This window comes from Carica papaya, chromosome 2 (genome assembly GCF_054855325.1).
Source record: "Carica papaya isolate Zhongbai chromosome 2, ASM5485532v1, whole genome shotgun sequence".
Lineage (NCBI taxonomy): Eukaryota > Viridiplantae > Streptophyta > Magnoliopsida > Brassicales > Caricaceae > Carica > Carica papaya.
Window position 1 is genome coordinate 20,535,240 of NC_142310.1, and position 15,522 is coordinate 20,550,761.

Here is a 15,522-nt window from a genome sequence, read left to right on the forward strand (position 1 = left end):
AAACTAATAGTCAAAAAGAACAGAAGCACCCCATGATGCAAACCGAAAAGCAAGTGATATCTGACAAGTCATGTGACAAAGAACAGTCTATCAGCAAGAGCAGCATGATATGAATTGACTAAATTCAGATGTCGGCCAGAAAATTTTAATAGTTTTAAAGATTTTTTTCCTCTCCTAACACTTCAAGGATGATGAGAAGTGGCAGCAGACCCTAATATGGTATCCGATCAAAATAGAATGATTGCTTAAAATGATAACTTGACACGTGCGTACACATACTCGTATGTATTCATCCTCTTTCAGGTTAGGCTAGGTTATATTCACCCTCTTTTGGGTTGGGGTATTTGCTTTAAAACTAGGTTAATTCCCTACAAAACTTAAAACTCATCAAGAAATTCAAAGTTGCAATCTAGCATGCATCGTGAAATCAACAGCTTTTCTTTCTTTCACAATGTAAATGCACATGCATTGGCTTGTAACCCCAAGTTCTTGGGTGCCTTTGTATGTGTTCTCATTCAGTTCAGAAACATTTTTTTATCAGTTTAGAACCAGATGTTACTGTGCAACCGACAAGCTAAGGCCTTCTCTCCTTCAGAAATCAGTCTTTCTGCCAACAGGGATTTACCAGTAGGAAAATTCTCAATTCCTGCAGGCATGATCAGACGTAATTCAGCGAATAAAATCATTGGGAAGAAAATTACAGTTAATTGCTAAAGAAACAAACATCCATCGGCATATGTAATTATTAATGGAGAAAATATTTTTCACTAGCTCAACAAAGATCACGAAGTATCATCACATCAGTGTAGATGATGTTGCCATCACCTTTAAAAAGTGAAGGATATCAGGAGAATCATATGACCACAAAGACCCTATGAAGACCTTTATACATGCTTGTGACATAAGAATGAAGCTCTATCCTGGACATAATGCAAACTGTTGAGTGAACAATTATAAGCTGGGACAATAGTTCATGAAGGGCATGAAGCAACCTTACCATTACAGTTGAAAGCCTCACTTTGAGTACAGAATGTCATAGTGACCCGGGCGATATAGCAGGGTAATAAAAGGACTGGTAGTTTTAGCATTATTGTCTGCAGCGACAGGAAGGAAATCATGATGATTTACACTGACCCCACCAGTATCACATGAACTGCGGTCAAGGTACACAACCCGGATAGGAACTCCCAATGCATCTGACAGGGCAGTAATGTGCACATGATCACTCTCTTCTCCCATTGGTTCCACCGATGACTTGCAAAACTATCCAAGAAAAAATTCAAATATGAAATGATTGCTCGATTTAAAAATTAAGTTCTTAAAATTATGTAATAGTAGAACTCAAAATCAAGCCTCCTTGAGAACAATTGGCATAGATGAAGGGAATTTCATACAATCAAGGGAGTGCCAATAATATAAGAAACACAATTAAGAATACAGAACTTCAGACCAAGGCTAATAATGAAAATGAAGTGAAATTCTTCAAAGAGAGAAAAGAGTGAAGATTTATAGTAGCATCTCTACTCTCTGAAAAGACAGTTAAATACTGCTCCACAGAGGCATCCACTATGGTTGAATTTTGGAACATAATTAAAATTCCCAATACATGAGTTCTACTCAGGATAAGAATCTAACAACAAATAGATTAAATCAAAGAGGATTCACAAACAAACCTGCTCAACTGTTGCATTTGTTAATCCTAATATAAAGGGTTCAAAAAACTCCGAGCGCTTTCGTATTTCACCAGAGGTAACAAATCTGAAAAACATTACAACTAAGAAACCAAATTTGTCAAGACAGAGCTGCATGAAAACACAGTGATATCTGTAGAATGTCAAAATCACTCACCATAGTCAGATACAGACTGATCTCTACTTCTAGTTACAAGCTCATTATGACTGTGACAAAAGGAAGCAGCAGTAGGGGGCAAAGGAGGAAATACTGTTAATTGACCAAGCCCCAAAAGGAAACAATTTTGTAGCATTACATAGATAACTCTTAATTTTAATGCAAGCACACAGTGACAAACAGAACAGAAGTCAAAGATAACTAACTACAATGATTCTACTTAAAGTTGAAAAAGAAACAACAGGAGAAGGGATAAGTGAAAATACTTTATTGAAGTCCCGCTTCCTTGAAGAACGCTATCCAGCTGTTCAAGAAATAACTGAAAATTTTCCACATATAGGATTATGGAGCATGAGTTGAAGAGAGGAAAAACATTAAGAAAATATAATATAGAAGTCATGAAGAAAGTTTTCACAATCTAAATAAAATCCTGAATACAATCTTTTTAGATAAAAAAAACTCCTCCATACAATAATCTTAAAAGAATTTCTTTGGAGAAATACTAATAAAAGAAATAAACAAGAGAATTTTCTTTGCTTCCTATTTAAACTAGAGAGTTAATTAAGTTATGAATTTTTGACATAAATCAACAAACAAAAAGTCTATTATATTTGCATGACTGACAGAACCTTCAAAATCAACAATAAATATACATTCTAAAACCTTGCTTAACCAATTCCAATCAACCAAATGCTGAAAGTACTGCTAAATCCATTTTTTCCTTGGAAAACAAAAATCAAAGGCAGTATGTTCAACATATACGCACTCCAATAGGGGTGGAAGAGAGTTTACTGCCGTACCTTTTAAACAGATATGTAAGTCCAAAGCTCCCCCTAGAATGGCTTTTTTTGCTTTGGAAACCTCTAGAGAATGCATTTTGACTATTGGCATGCCGAGGAGGAAGGGTAACATTATGGTTAACAAATGCTATTTGTGTAAAGCTGATGAGGAATCTTGTAATCACATTTTATGTAGCTATTGGTCAAAAAGCATCTTCTGTGGCTCAGGTAGTGACTACTTTACAGGAAAGGGGGGCGATGGACTACACTATTGTGGTAGCCGAAACGGCGGATTCCCCAGCTACATTACAATACCAATCACATTTTACTTTGGTACCCGGTGGTGTACAGCATTTGGTCTATGGTGTATCGCCCTTTGGGGATGAATAGGGCCATGGCCGGAACCGTGAGAAATGAGTTGTGGCCTGGAGCAGGGGTGTGTAAAAAGAAAAGGCATTTACTTTTAATTCCTATTTTCATTTTCTGAGTGGTGTGGAAGAAAAGAAATGCAAGAACGTTTGAGGGGATTGAGAAAGATTTTGTCAGCATTACAGATAGATGAGTTCATACTTTTGGTTCTATGATTTTGGGTCATGACATAAATGGTTTAAGTGATTTTAGAAACATTATTGACCATTTGATTGACATGAAATTATTTTGAATACAGGCAGTACCTCTTTGATATCTATGTTTAATATCAATACTATACTACACTTTCATTTAAAAAAAAAATGTTCAACATATATGCACAAAGGGATAAACAATCATGTAAGATAGAACACATGCACTATGCGTGGACAATCTTGACACTCTCCACTCTTGAGGGAGCATACATGAAGGCGATCCATTATCTATTTACAAACAGATTACTCACAAAAACCATTCAAAAGGATAAGTGAAGGTAGTCTATTTACCGAAAAAAAGTCCTCAAAGGTAAAATCTGCATAACCCAAACTCTGAAGTGTTTTTCGGCATTCCTCTATATTGACTTTGATACGATCAACTTCTTCTCGGTCTTGCGATTCCAAAATATGTTCCTATTGGACAATCAATAGTTAGCAAAGTGTGCATACTCTGACAGAAGTAGAAGTTGACAGGTCAAAGCCAGACATATAAACTATACAGGAGCTGATGAAATGTATGTATGAGATGGCATACAAGGTAAGAAAACATAAAGCTTCGAAAGAAGCAGTTCCCATCCCCCCGTGTCCGTCTAATGGCAGAATATTGTCCAGAAAGCACCTACATAATGGACAGAAATAAAACAAAGGCCACAATCAGGAGAAAGAATGACAGAAATGAACAGCATGTTTTTTCACATTAGAAAATGGAAACCTTTATTTTCTCCAGCAAGATAGGGCTTCCAGATTGATACTCAGCAGCTAAACTTGACAGAGGTTCCTGCAGTTCCATCAGGACAAGGTTTTTGGTCTTGTAAATACACATTCAGAAATTAAAAACGAAAGTTAACGTAGCACAAGGCCACATACTAACTACCTGAAAAGGAATTAATGCATAGAGGATATGTACACTTGAAGAAATTATTAAAAAGATGAATGTACTTATTCTCCAAAGAAGACAAGGAAATGATAAATGTACTGAATGTGAAATTGGAGAAGTTTGACTTAAGGAGAATATCAGGACAAATGAATTAAAGATTCAAGGAGAAAGATTCCCAAACATACAATTGAGAGTTAAACCTATTGAAGACTAAAGTTCTTAGGGATATGATCCAAAGATTATAAATGATGTAGGAAAATCAAAAAGAAAGAAAAAAGACCATGTAGCCGAGTAAATGAACCTCACAGACCACCAACATATGGAATTTTTTGTAACTGTTCTTCCCGGATTGCAATAAAGAAAGAGAAAAGAAAGAAAGAATTTCACAACTTTAACATAGTTCAACTGCAATGTAACCAAATAATAAACAGCAAAGAGTCGTAAAAGACTCTTGCCTTATCACCAACAAATGGTATTTTCTCAGCCTCCTCTTTCCGGATTGCAGATTGCTGCTGCATTATATCATCATCCACAAAACTTGACCAGCCGAATTCAGATGCTAAAACGGATGCAGCAGACTCAACTTCATCATCAGCTACAGGCACTTCTCGATTCTGCATTTTCTCTCAATGAAAACACCAATTTTTGCTCGATTCTTGGATATCTTCTGAAATTAGAACGCGAATTAGACCTTCCTTAGACAAGTATCAAGGATCTGGGTTCCAAAAGAGTCCATGAAGTAGGCTGATGTTGCCAAAATGCAAAATTAAAGCTCAAGACTGGTGAGCTTTCGCGGAAGACTCCTCTTTATAAAATGGCACTTAGAAATTTAAATGGACAAGAATCATAAGTTCATTTTCTTGGGGAAAAAATGCCATCAAAACCTAAGACCGATGAACAATACCAATACACTGAAAGTTGACTATCCAAGTAGACGGTTCGCAGCGAAATCCTAGCATTTTATTGCATTTAAATCCAAAAGAAAAAAAATCCTGTTCAATTGAAGAAAACAAGAGCAGAGGCCAAAATTCAAGAAGACGTACAAACCAGAAACAGAACAAGGATTAAAATATATGCTTCAACGAAATTATCAAAATTGAAAATAACAGAAAAATAGAATGGAAAATCAACACGAACAAGTAAGATTTGAGAGGTTGATTTTAGGGTTGCAGAACCTGAAAGGTGAAGATGGAATTCCTCGCTCCGATTCTTTGATTAAACTCTCAACAGGCTTTGCGATCTCTTTTAAAAAATTTCATAATGAGGCAAAACGATATAAAATCACGAGCGTAGGCTCCTCGTGGTTTTCACTTTTTTACGGTTTTACCCCCGTATCCACGTATGCCTGCCAGCTCAGCATATTTTTTTAATCGAAATATTTTAGTTTGGTTAATTCAGTTAGATTTCAGTTTTAGGTTGAGTTTCAGTTTTATAAATTACAAAGGTTCGATTTTTTTATTTTCATCAAAAAAATTTGGTTAAATTAAAATCCTAACTCTTTTGGTATTTTTAAATTTTGTGGAATAAGGGATAAGTTTCATAAGATATATAAAATATGTAAAAAATGTATAAATATTATAAAGTATGTAGATTAATGTATAATTTAGACACATTAAACCAAGATTTTAATAAAAAATATGTAAATACTACAAAATATAAAATATTATTGGATTAAGCTAGTAGATAAATTACTTCTGCTTTCAGTTTAAAAATAGAATTGAAAAAATTTAAATAAATTAACATTATTTTAGTTTGTTGTTAATTGAACCAAACTAAAACTATTTTAGTCATTGTTCATTAAAGCTCAACTTGTTAAGGTTCCTTTTTTTTGCAATGACAATCACTTTGGCATCTCATGATCTTAGTGAACACATAATAATCTTTCTCACTAATTCATCATTAGCAGATGTTTTTCTAAAAAATTTCAAATCATTAATGATATCAATGAATCTAGCAAATATGTTCTTGATAGAGTTAATGTCAAGCATTTTGAACAGCTCGTAGTTATACATTAATATATATATATATATATATATATTAGATTTTGTAACTTAGTTTGTTTCTTCATGTGTCACTTCTAATTTGTCCGAAATCTCTTTTAGGTGACTCACATGTTGATATTCTACTATACTCATTCACATCAAGGGCATAATATAAAAGGTTTATTATCTTAACATTTAATTATACTAGTATCTTATCATTTTTATCCCACTCATCTTCTCATTTCTCTACAATTTGATCTCCTAGGCTTCTAGTAGGAACATGTCCATCTACTATGATTTTTTAAAGATTGTAATTGGAAGCTTATACAAATATTTTTATAATGACTACCATTGAACAATGATGGTTTGTTGAAAGATTGGCCTTCATTTAATTAGGTTGCCATAAGTGACTTTTGCTCTAAATAATTAAGTTACTAGTAGGTTAGCTCCTATACTGATTGTTAGACCAAGGTCTAGGACAATGTAAAAGAGTGATAAATTGGGTCTATAAAATTTTAAGACCTCTAGAAGTATTTTTTTTAAAATATTTTTCATAGCTATTTCACTTAAGATGAAAGTATTTTCTTATATGAGAATCTTTGTCAATTGGTTTATACAATATGTTGTAAATGAATCACAATATAATATAGAAATGAGTGAATATGCAATATCAAGTGATGACGAGTAACAACACAAAGTAAAGAGGAAAGGGAAAAGAGTGTAGATTCTTTTTGTAGAGGTTCGACCACACTGCTTGTGCCTACATCCTCTTTATTACGTATACCACTTAAGATTTCACTACTTTCTTCAAAGTATTATATATGTCTTAGTTGCTCACAGTGTGCAGCTCACCCACTCACTTGTATTCCTTGAATACTACCTTCTTGTTTATCAAGGTATTACTCTCATATTTGACTCGTATTTCCTCAGACACTACTTACAATAATGTTAAACTCATATTTCACTCTATTTCCCTCGAACCTTACTTGCTTATTTATCAAAGTGTTAATATCACATTTTACTCGTGTTCTCTCAAAAATGACAATTCTCAAAAGTTTGAGCAAAAAAATATAGATAAAACATTTTCAGATTTTCTCTTTTAAAAAGTATATTTATAAATAATAAGCACATTATGACTCAAGGTGGATTAAGGGAATAAAACTTTTCTTTTTAAGTCTTGCAATCAATTTTTCTCTTCTATCTCACAATGTAAATTTTATAGAAATGAATTATTTAAATTTATAAATATAACGACCCTGGAAATATCCAAAGAAAATAAAATATAATTAAAGTGCGGAAGTGTAATAAATATTGAGGATTTACATTTTTTACACAAATAATTTAAAATACTAAACAGTGTTACGGAATTCACTCATTTGAAAGAAACACAAGAATAAGAAAATAAACGGCAAAATAAAGAAATCTAGTGTTTACTCGTAATCCTTCTGCGGATTGGACTTTGGAATCTGGTCTTCTTGATCTGAAATGGTTAAATAAGGGATGAGCTAGACTAGCCTAGTAAGGATATCACACTATATCACCGACACAGAAATAAAGGTTGGTAGAAAATAAAAAAAACACTAATGGAGTACTAAATTTAACAAATTCATTTATCAATCATAAAACTATTTATCGTCCACTCACCGTAGTGGAATTTATAAACACAACCTATACAGGCAATATTATTATTCAGATCATGATTTCATATATAATCAGTAACATAACACATATTATAATTCTATATCCATCATCAATAAATCAAACAATAATTGTCACTCTTTTTACCAGCCTACTGGTATCCATGGGGATTCATAGGGATGTCTCCGCCACACGTGAACCCTTTCATTTAACATTCTCAATTACGGGCCGTCTCCATATCCCGTCCAGTATGAGTGCCAATTTATCAAACTTCAATACCCCGTCTAGTATGAGGGTGAAGCGGGCCGTCCCCATACCCAATCCGGTATGAGCGCCAAATTGTCAAGTCTCCATACCCCGTCCGATATGAGACAACGTTTATAGTAGGGTTCCCTATATACCCGGTCCGTCCACCATCTCTCAGGATATCCAGTAAGGCTGTCGTTTCATCTATTTATTTCATCACACAATTTTTTACCGTTTAACCTTCATTTTTTTTGATTTAGCAGTAGACACATAGAATGAACCATACATGCATTCAAAGCTATAAATCAATTAATAAGGTACTATCATGCATTTAAAGTGTAAAACAATCAACAAAGCAATAGTAGAAAATTTTCAATTCTGCCTCCATTAGCAATCCGTAATTAATTATACACATTTTCTAAATTCACACAAAATATCATATTATTATTTATTTACACTTCAATTTTATGATAGGGAATAGAGTGATGGATCCTTACTCAATTTGATGTCCGTAAAGCTAAATTGTTCAACTGCGCCTACGGGCGATTCCCAAATTTTCTGAATTTTTTTTCAAAAATTAAAATGCGCTAATAGTACCTACAAATGTCCCAAACAAACCCAAAATTAGTCCTGGGGCACACTTGGCCAATTTTAGAATTCCGACATGGCGGCTCCGCTGTGCTCTAGCAACGGCGCTGCCGTTCCACAATGGCGGTCCGCCTCGAGTTGGCTGTTTTTAGCCGATTCTGCATCGATCCCTGCGAGAAAACATGTTAAAGGGTCTCGGTTGACTGAAAAAAAATAAAAAATCAAAACTCACTAGCAGTAGGGCTCTCTGGTGCGGCGGCTCCTCCGGCTCACATTGCGGTTGGGTGTTTTTCTCCGGTCAACCTGTAGAGAATGACACAGTGATCACAACGGTAGAAAAATTACACAAAACAGGAATCAGAAAAGACCTCATCGGAGGTGTTTTGTGAAATTTTCTGCGGCGATGCCGCTAGTATTTTTCGGCCAATTGGCCGGTCTTTTTGCTTTGATTTGACTATGGGTGTGCTTAAAATTAAATTTTGAGTAAAAGGAGAAATTTTTACCTTTTTTGGCAGTCGAAAAAAGCTCTGGTGCGGCGGCGGGTGGCAGCGGTGTCTTTCTGGCGGCCGGGTCTTCAACTCCGACGAGAGGGTCTGGTAGTTAAGGTTAGGGTTTGGTGTGGATGAAGGTTAGTTATATCCATTTGCTTTGATCTGGACCGTCTATCACGTTTGATCTGAACAGTCCGATCGCGATTAAATAGGGAGTGAATTTGGACTATTCATCGTAATCTAATTTGGGTCGTCCATCGCGATCCACTCTGGATCGTCTGATCGTGCTTGGAGAGGGAACACATCTGAGCCATTCGTGCGCGCAGGAACGGACCTGGATCATTCGATCGCGGGCACACGGATCGTCTGCATGGCCTTCCGCGTGGCACTGCGTCAGTGTCCGCTGTCACGCGGTGCGTCTTGATTCGTCGGGCCTGCTGACCGAGCGTTTGACGTGACGAAACTTCTCAAAATTAAATTTTGACCCATGTTTTTCGATTTTTCTTTCAAGAATACCTTCAGAATCTAAATTTTCACCATTTTTTCCCAAAATTATTTTTAATTTAATCTTCTATCAATTTTACTTTATTTTTACTCTAAATTAAAATTAAAAAATTAAAAAATTAAGAATTTACATTTATAATTAAACCCTAAATTACAAAAAAAATTAATTTAGGGTGTTACAATAAAAGTTCAAGATAATCATTTGAAACTTTTTGAAAATCAAATTTAGCACTTAAAAGAGCTAAAATCATATTATTTGATAATCTATAATTTATTATATGGCGTTATCTTGCATATCACACTTACCATTAAAAAGTAGTATACTTTAAAGGTACATAATCATTGACTTAATTTATAAAAATCATATCTTCTGTCAACCCAATTTTAATAAAAATTGTCTAAAATAAAAGTCATGATATGATTTTATAATACTAGACATAATTCACATTAATAAATATAATTTGACTTCAGGACTACATAATTTTTTAAATTATATAAAATAGAACACATTGAATTACACTTAAGGTTAAAGTATCATTCTTGTGTGTTCTGAGAAGTATTATATTGAATCACCTTTTATGACACATTAGCCATTTAATGCAATATTATATATGTTCTGATAAGTGATTCTTATCTTATTTCGAACACACTAAACGTAGTTTATTTGAAATTTTATTTTTTAAAATTTCTTTTCACAAAGTATTTTTATTTTATAACATAGATAGAACAAATCTAAGACCAAATTTTCTCTCTAAAAATTAATTTAGAAAAATAATTTTTTCAAATGGATTTTCATTATTTAAAACTTAAAAAAAATTTCATAAGTCGTTAACCATGAATTACCCAATTTATTTAGAGGATGAATAGATCTTGTAGGTGATATGCATTTGATCTTTAATATGTTTGTTTTCTTGTTGATATTTTTGTGATCTTTTACCATATATTCTATTTTCTTGAATTGCACTGTGCTTGCCAGTTTGAAAACTCAATTGGCATTATTAACACGAAAATAAGTTTATGTCATTCATCAAAATCACTAACATTATTCATTTTGTTCAAGAAAATTGTGTTGTTTAAATGTTTTAATTATAAACACAAATTCATTATGTTCACTCTTTTAATATAGCATTTGAGATATGCATGTCTACTTATCGATAAATTAGGTGTGAAAAGCTCAATGTCCCAAGTATATCAGAAACTTGAGCTTTTTATTTATATAAACATATAATAGTATAAGAGCATACTACATTATGAAAATTCTGCAAATGTTGTAAGATGGTGAACTTATAATAATTTTTCTTAACTTAGGTATTTTTGAGGGAACCATATCTACTGCCTATATCGCAATATGAAAAAGATATCAAGACATCTAAATATGAATTTCACCATGAGTGAGAAATGTTATACTGAGTTTGAAACGATAATAATTTTGAATGTTCATTTAAAGTAACAAAATGTTGATAAAATATTAACATGTTATCTGTTTGAGACTTTAATAAGCTGCTAGTATAAATACTTTCAAGAAAGAAAGCAAAATGAAAAAATAAAGAAAAATATCTAAGATGCTTAATTTATCATCCATCTTGGTTACCATGCTATCAAGGCCAATAAAAGGAAAGTGTTTAGAAAAAGAAGTAATCTCAAAAAATGTTCGCATAAGTACTTTCCCTCTCTCCATTTTTCCTTCACTTCTGCCTATTCCAAGCCCAAAACCCCCTTCTTCATCGTTGAAAAGAACATACAAAACCACCCAAATCCAATCTGAACCTTTTCTACCCTCTATTACCTCAAAGTCATGTCAGCCCTTTATCCTTGTCAAGTTCTTTCACTCATAATTACTTGATGTAGGGTCACATAGAACCTTTAATGAGCATGCATCCTAGCACATTAATAATATAGATTTTGAATCCTCAATTATTAAGGGTAGGTACATAAATAAATCTTTTGCTTATCTATCTCATTATATAGACTAAATAAAACTATCACATTTTAAACTACCTAAGTTTCGCTTGGTCAAATTACTTAAGCAACAAGAGTGAGATTCTTTTTTTCTTTGGCTAACCGCATAAAGTATATCCCAAGGTTGTTCATAAGTTTTTAGCAAACATGAATGTTGATATTTTAGGGCAAATTCACATCCGAATAAACATGATATCAATCTTGGTGACCCTTAAAAGGCTTGTTCAATATATTCAAATTTCCTATAGAAGAATAAGCTTTATTTATTACTACGGGGCACAGGTTTAAAGGCTTCATTTTCTTCCTCTTCCTTGGAGTTGCTCTGATCACTATTGTTCCATGTAGCTAGCGTTGCCTTCATATTAAATTTGTTCTTTTTAGCTTGAGAGTAATTATCTATCATACCCTTAGCAAATCACATGATCTTTCTTGCTTGATTCTTCCTTTGGTGGTAGCTTTTCTCCACCAATTTTTTTTTTAATTTTATTTCATGAGGCTTCTAAATCTTCTTGTGATAAGTGTCATTTCTTCATTATCCTCACTTTCCTCATCATTATTATGAGTAATGACTTTCTTTTTGTTTTCCTCATCTTCCCGGCCCTTTATTGTGAGTTTATGGTGAGTGGTGATCCTAAAAATTTATCAAGGCTCAACTTGTTGAGATCCTTTGTTTCTTAAATAACGATTATCTTGGCATCCCATGATATTGGCAATTCCCATTATTTATGTAAATAAAAGCTATATTTATTAACTGGAGCTTCTTTAGCTTGGTCAAATGTTTAAAGAAAAACCATAGCCCAAGGAAGCCAACCCGTTTCTTTTAACTAAACCAAAATTAAACCCAATCCCAAGTAGAAAACTCAGCCCAAAACAAAGCAAAAAGAGGGCTCCCTTCAAGACAAAACGATGTCGTTTATGGGTCCTAACTCATAATTTTCTTCAGTGTTGCGTTCAACAGACAAAAAAGGTGGAGAAGCTTGGAGAGAGACGAGTGAGCAAGCTGAGATGCAGTGATTATGATGACTGAAAGATGAACGAGCCGCAGGCCAAGAGGAAGATGAAAAGCTGGCATTACAAAAGAAGAGAGAGAAATGGTTCGGATGCGTGACGGGGAAAGAATGCAATGGGAAAAAAAGGAGGGAGTTCTGGGTCTTTGGTGAATGAAAACAGTGATGAATTTTGGAATTTTGGAGCTCGAGGTTTGAAAAAAGCACGATAAGAGAGGAACAATTGAGAATAAAAGGCCCAAAACAGAGGAGCTTTCCTTTTTTTTTTGGGTGTCTGTGGAGACTGATTGTGAGTGTTTGGGTGCGTGCAACAGAGAGTAAAATTCAAGAAAGATGAAGGAAAGACTTAGGTTATAGAGTTTGCGAATTTTAAATATAATTCTTGATTTAGTCTGTAATGTGGTTTGGTCAATGCCTTTTAAATGTATTTTGAGTTTGAAGTCGAATTAGTGACATTAATCTGTTTGAGTTGATGTAGTTTGCATTGTGTACATCAGTGAACCAGTTGCATGCTTAAATGGGTTCATTCATATGAAGATGGCAAGGGATAATGTCATTTTTTAGCTGCTCGTTTGATATTTGTCCAGTAAATTTTCTTCAAGTAGATCGATTCAGTCAGTATTTATGTTTTCCTGCTAATTACTTCCATATTAGTAGAAATAGAAGTTAAAAAAAGTCATCGCTTATGCTGGTGATGCTACTTGGGTATTAGGTAAATTTTTAATACATGCAATTCATTCAATAACTAATCTATATTACAGAGTAAGTGTTTCATACTTTGCTATCCCTTACTGTTCCTGGATCAAGAATGCCTAGGTTAGACCAATATTTTTTTCCCAGCTTCTCTTTTTGTTTCTAAGAGAATGGTGACACCTCCAAAAATATTTTAAAATTTAAAATTCAAATTTTATTCCAGACTTGACCTATAATGTCCAAAAATATATTTATTGTATATTTTCTCAAGATCTGGTTTGTATTTAGTGCTTTTTATAGGAGTATGACACAAATTAAGATTTAAAAGATAACTTACTCCTTCAATAGAGTCATTATCATAATAGTGTAAATAACTAATGATAAACATTATTAGCATAAAAGAAAATAAGATAAATTTCTTAAATGGAAAGTATCTTCAAGGTATGTAATGAGCAATAGTGAGATCTCATCTCATCTAGTAATATGTTGTTAAATCTATGTGCGTACATGTAATGTATATTTAGTATCATAATAACTTTTTTCTTTATGTATATTATGTCCTTTTGTAATGTAGTCCCACTATTAGTTTAATAGCTCATTTTAATATATCCAAAAATATAAAGTGTAAAAAGTAGAAGGGTATAGTGCAGGTGGGATGTTATTTGCTAGGGTCATCATATTTACCAAATCAATGAGTAATTTCGATAACTGAGTCAAAGGCATATATCAATAATAAAGGCAACCAGACTTCATCAATGATAGTTAACTTGTCCGCAACGATGAGGATTAAAGCTTATATTACCATGCAATAACTTTTATATTGTGTCATGCTCACAATGATGTTATATGCTCATTAACGCAATTCTAAACATTCTTTACTTTTTATACTCATTACACTCTAAAAAAACTCTCACATACTTTTAGGTTTTTCAACTTATTATATTAACTAATTTGTGTTTTGGAGTGTCCCCAATAAATAAAACCTGGGGGTCATATTTATTTATTTAACATGCCACAAAGAATAGTATAACTTGCCCACTCATCTATCATAGTTGCTCTAATATGTTAATGTCATCTAGTCATTTTGCAAGTCTTCTCTACTTCATTACCTTCATTGTCTTTACATCGCTCCATTTTATTTGCTACTATTGGTATTATGTGTTATCAATACCTCTTTTTATCTTCCCATTTTAATAACATATTTGGTATCAAGTGCATTGGATACTCAACTACTATTAAGATATATTATAAATAGAACTAGTTTACTAAAGATTCTCCAAGCTTTTAGACATATATATGATTTATAAATTGATTTGAGATCACTTCCAAATATCTATCAATGCTGGTTTTGTTTTTGTTTTTATCTTACTTAACACCCTCAATAATCTCTCATCGCTTATACTAATTGACTATCTTGTAGGAGCTCCACCACTAAGAAAGTATATTTTCATCATTTCAACTAAATGATTAGATATTCCTTTGTGAGAATTCCATTTAGGCATGGGGTGTTTATGATTTATGAAAACTATGTTGCTTGGAAACAATTGTCACATTTTAAGTTAGTGATAAAGTTTGGACCAACATTTTACAAGCATTATATGTCTATTCTAAGGTACACTTTACAAGATTATTTTTCAAGAGGCACTTAAGTACATGTATGTGGTTATCTTTACGTAATTAATTATTAAACTTTTAATTAAATATAATGTTTCCATAACTTTGGTTGAACCTATTAGCCCTTATTGGCCTAAACTCTAAAACATCCTATAACATCTCGCTTACCACTGTGCTTAATTGTATTTGAAAAAACTCTATTTATTCGAGGCTTAAGGCCACATAGAACTCATTTATTTTATTTCAGAGCTTATTATTGTAATTTTAAATTATGTCGATTTTTATCTTATTTTAATTTAATTATTTAATTATTATTTTTTTAAAATAAACAATTTTAAAGAAAAAAAAAACAAAAAAACAAGGGGAAAAATCTCATGGGAAAAGGTTGCTCGGGCAGGTGCCTGCGTGCTGTGTGCACAGTGCGCATGTCTCATCCGTGCGCGATATGGAGGTCAGACTTGCGTGTGTGTCACATCGCGTGCGAACAGGGCAGGTGCCGTACACTGTGTGCGCACCATCTGCACAGTAGGCCTGCGCGAATAGGCTTATGCACCTGAGACTTGCACATGATGCCCTAGCACGCCTAGGCCCTGCGCGCACGTCAGGCGGGTGAGGCCATTGTCGCCCTGGGAAGTGTGCTGCCATCCACCTTGGGTGGCGTGTTGCCGCTTGA

At 33.5% G+C, this 15,522-nt stretch overlaps 1 protein-coding gene across 2 annotated transcripts; it reads right to left on the reverse strand.

The window, feature by feature from the left end:
* Positions 1-415: 415 nt before the first annotated feature.
* Positions 416-5,422, reverse strand: LOC110816399 (ubiquitin thioesterase otubain-like protein). 2 transcript variants are annotated; one of them, XM_022044563.2, is made up of 10 exons: positions 5,303-5,422; positions 4,583-4,794; positions 3,963-4,028; positions 3,786-3,869; positions 3,542-3,664; positions 2,115-2,167; positions 1,849-1,898; positions 1,674-1,774; positions 998-1,263; positions 416-646 (listed from the first exon to the last, which is right to left on the reverse strand). In XM_022044563.2, exons 2-9 carry the CDS (start codon positions 4,745-4,747, stop codon positions 1,015-1,017), a joined length of 891 nt encoding a protein of 296 aa, XP_021900255.1. In that variant the 5' UTR covers positions 4,748-4,794; positions 5,303-5,422; the 3' UTR covers positions 416-646; positions 998-1,014. The 2 variants fall into 2 exon arrangements, with proteins under 2 accessions (XP_021900255.1, XP_021900257.1); XM_022044565.2 differs by lacking the exon at positions 1,849-1,898 and having other exon boundaries at positions 1,674-1,758.
* Positions 5,423-15,522: the final 10,100 nt, after the last annotated feature.

Excerpts from the sequence above, each read along its gene's own strand:
- LOC110816399 (XM_022044563.2), bottom strand. The coding sequence starts at position 4,747 with ATGCAGAATCGAGAAGTGCCTGTAGCTGATGATGAAGTTGAGTCTGCT. Across the intron at positions 4,029-4,582 it reads TACCATTTGTTGGTGATAAG|GAACCTCTGTCAAGTTTAGC; the intron begins GCAAGAGTCTTT and ends ATGGAACTGCAG. Across the intron at positions 3,665-3,785 it reads GCTTTATGTTTTCTTACCTT|GAACATATTTTGGAATCGCA; the intron begins GTATGCCATCTC and ends ATTGTCCAATAG.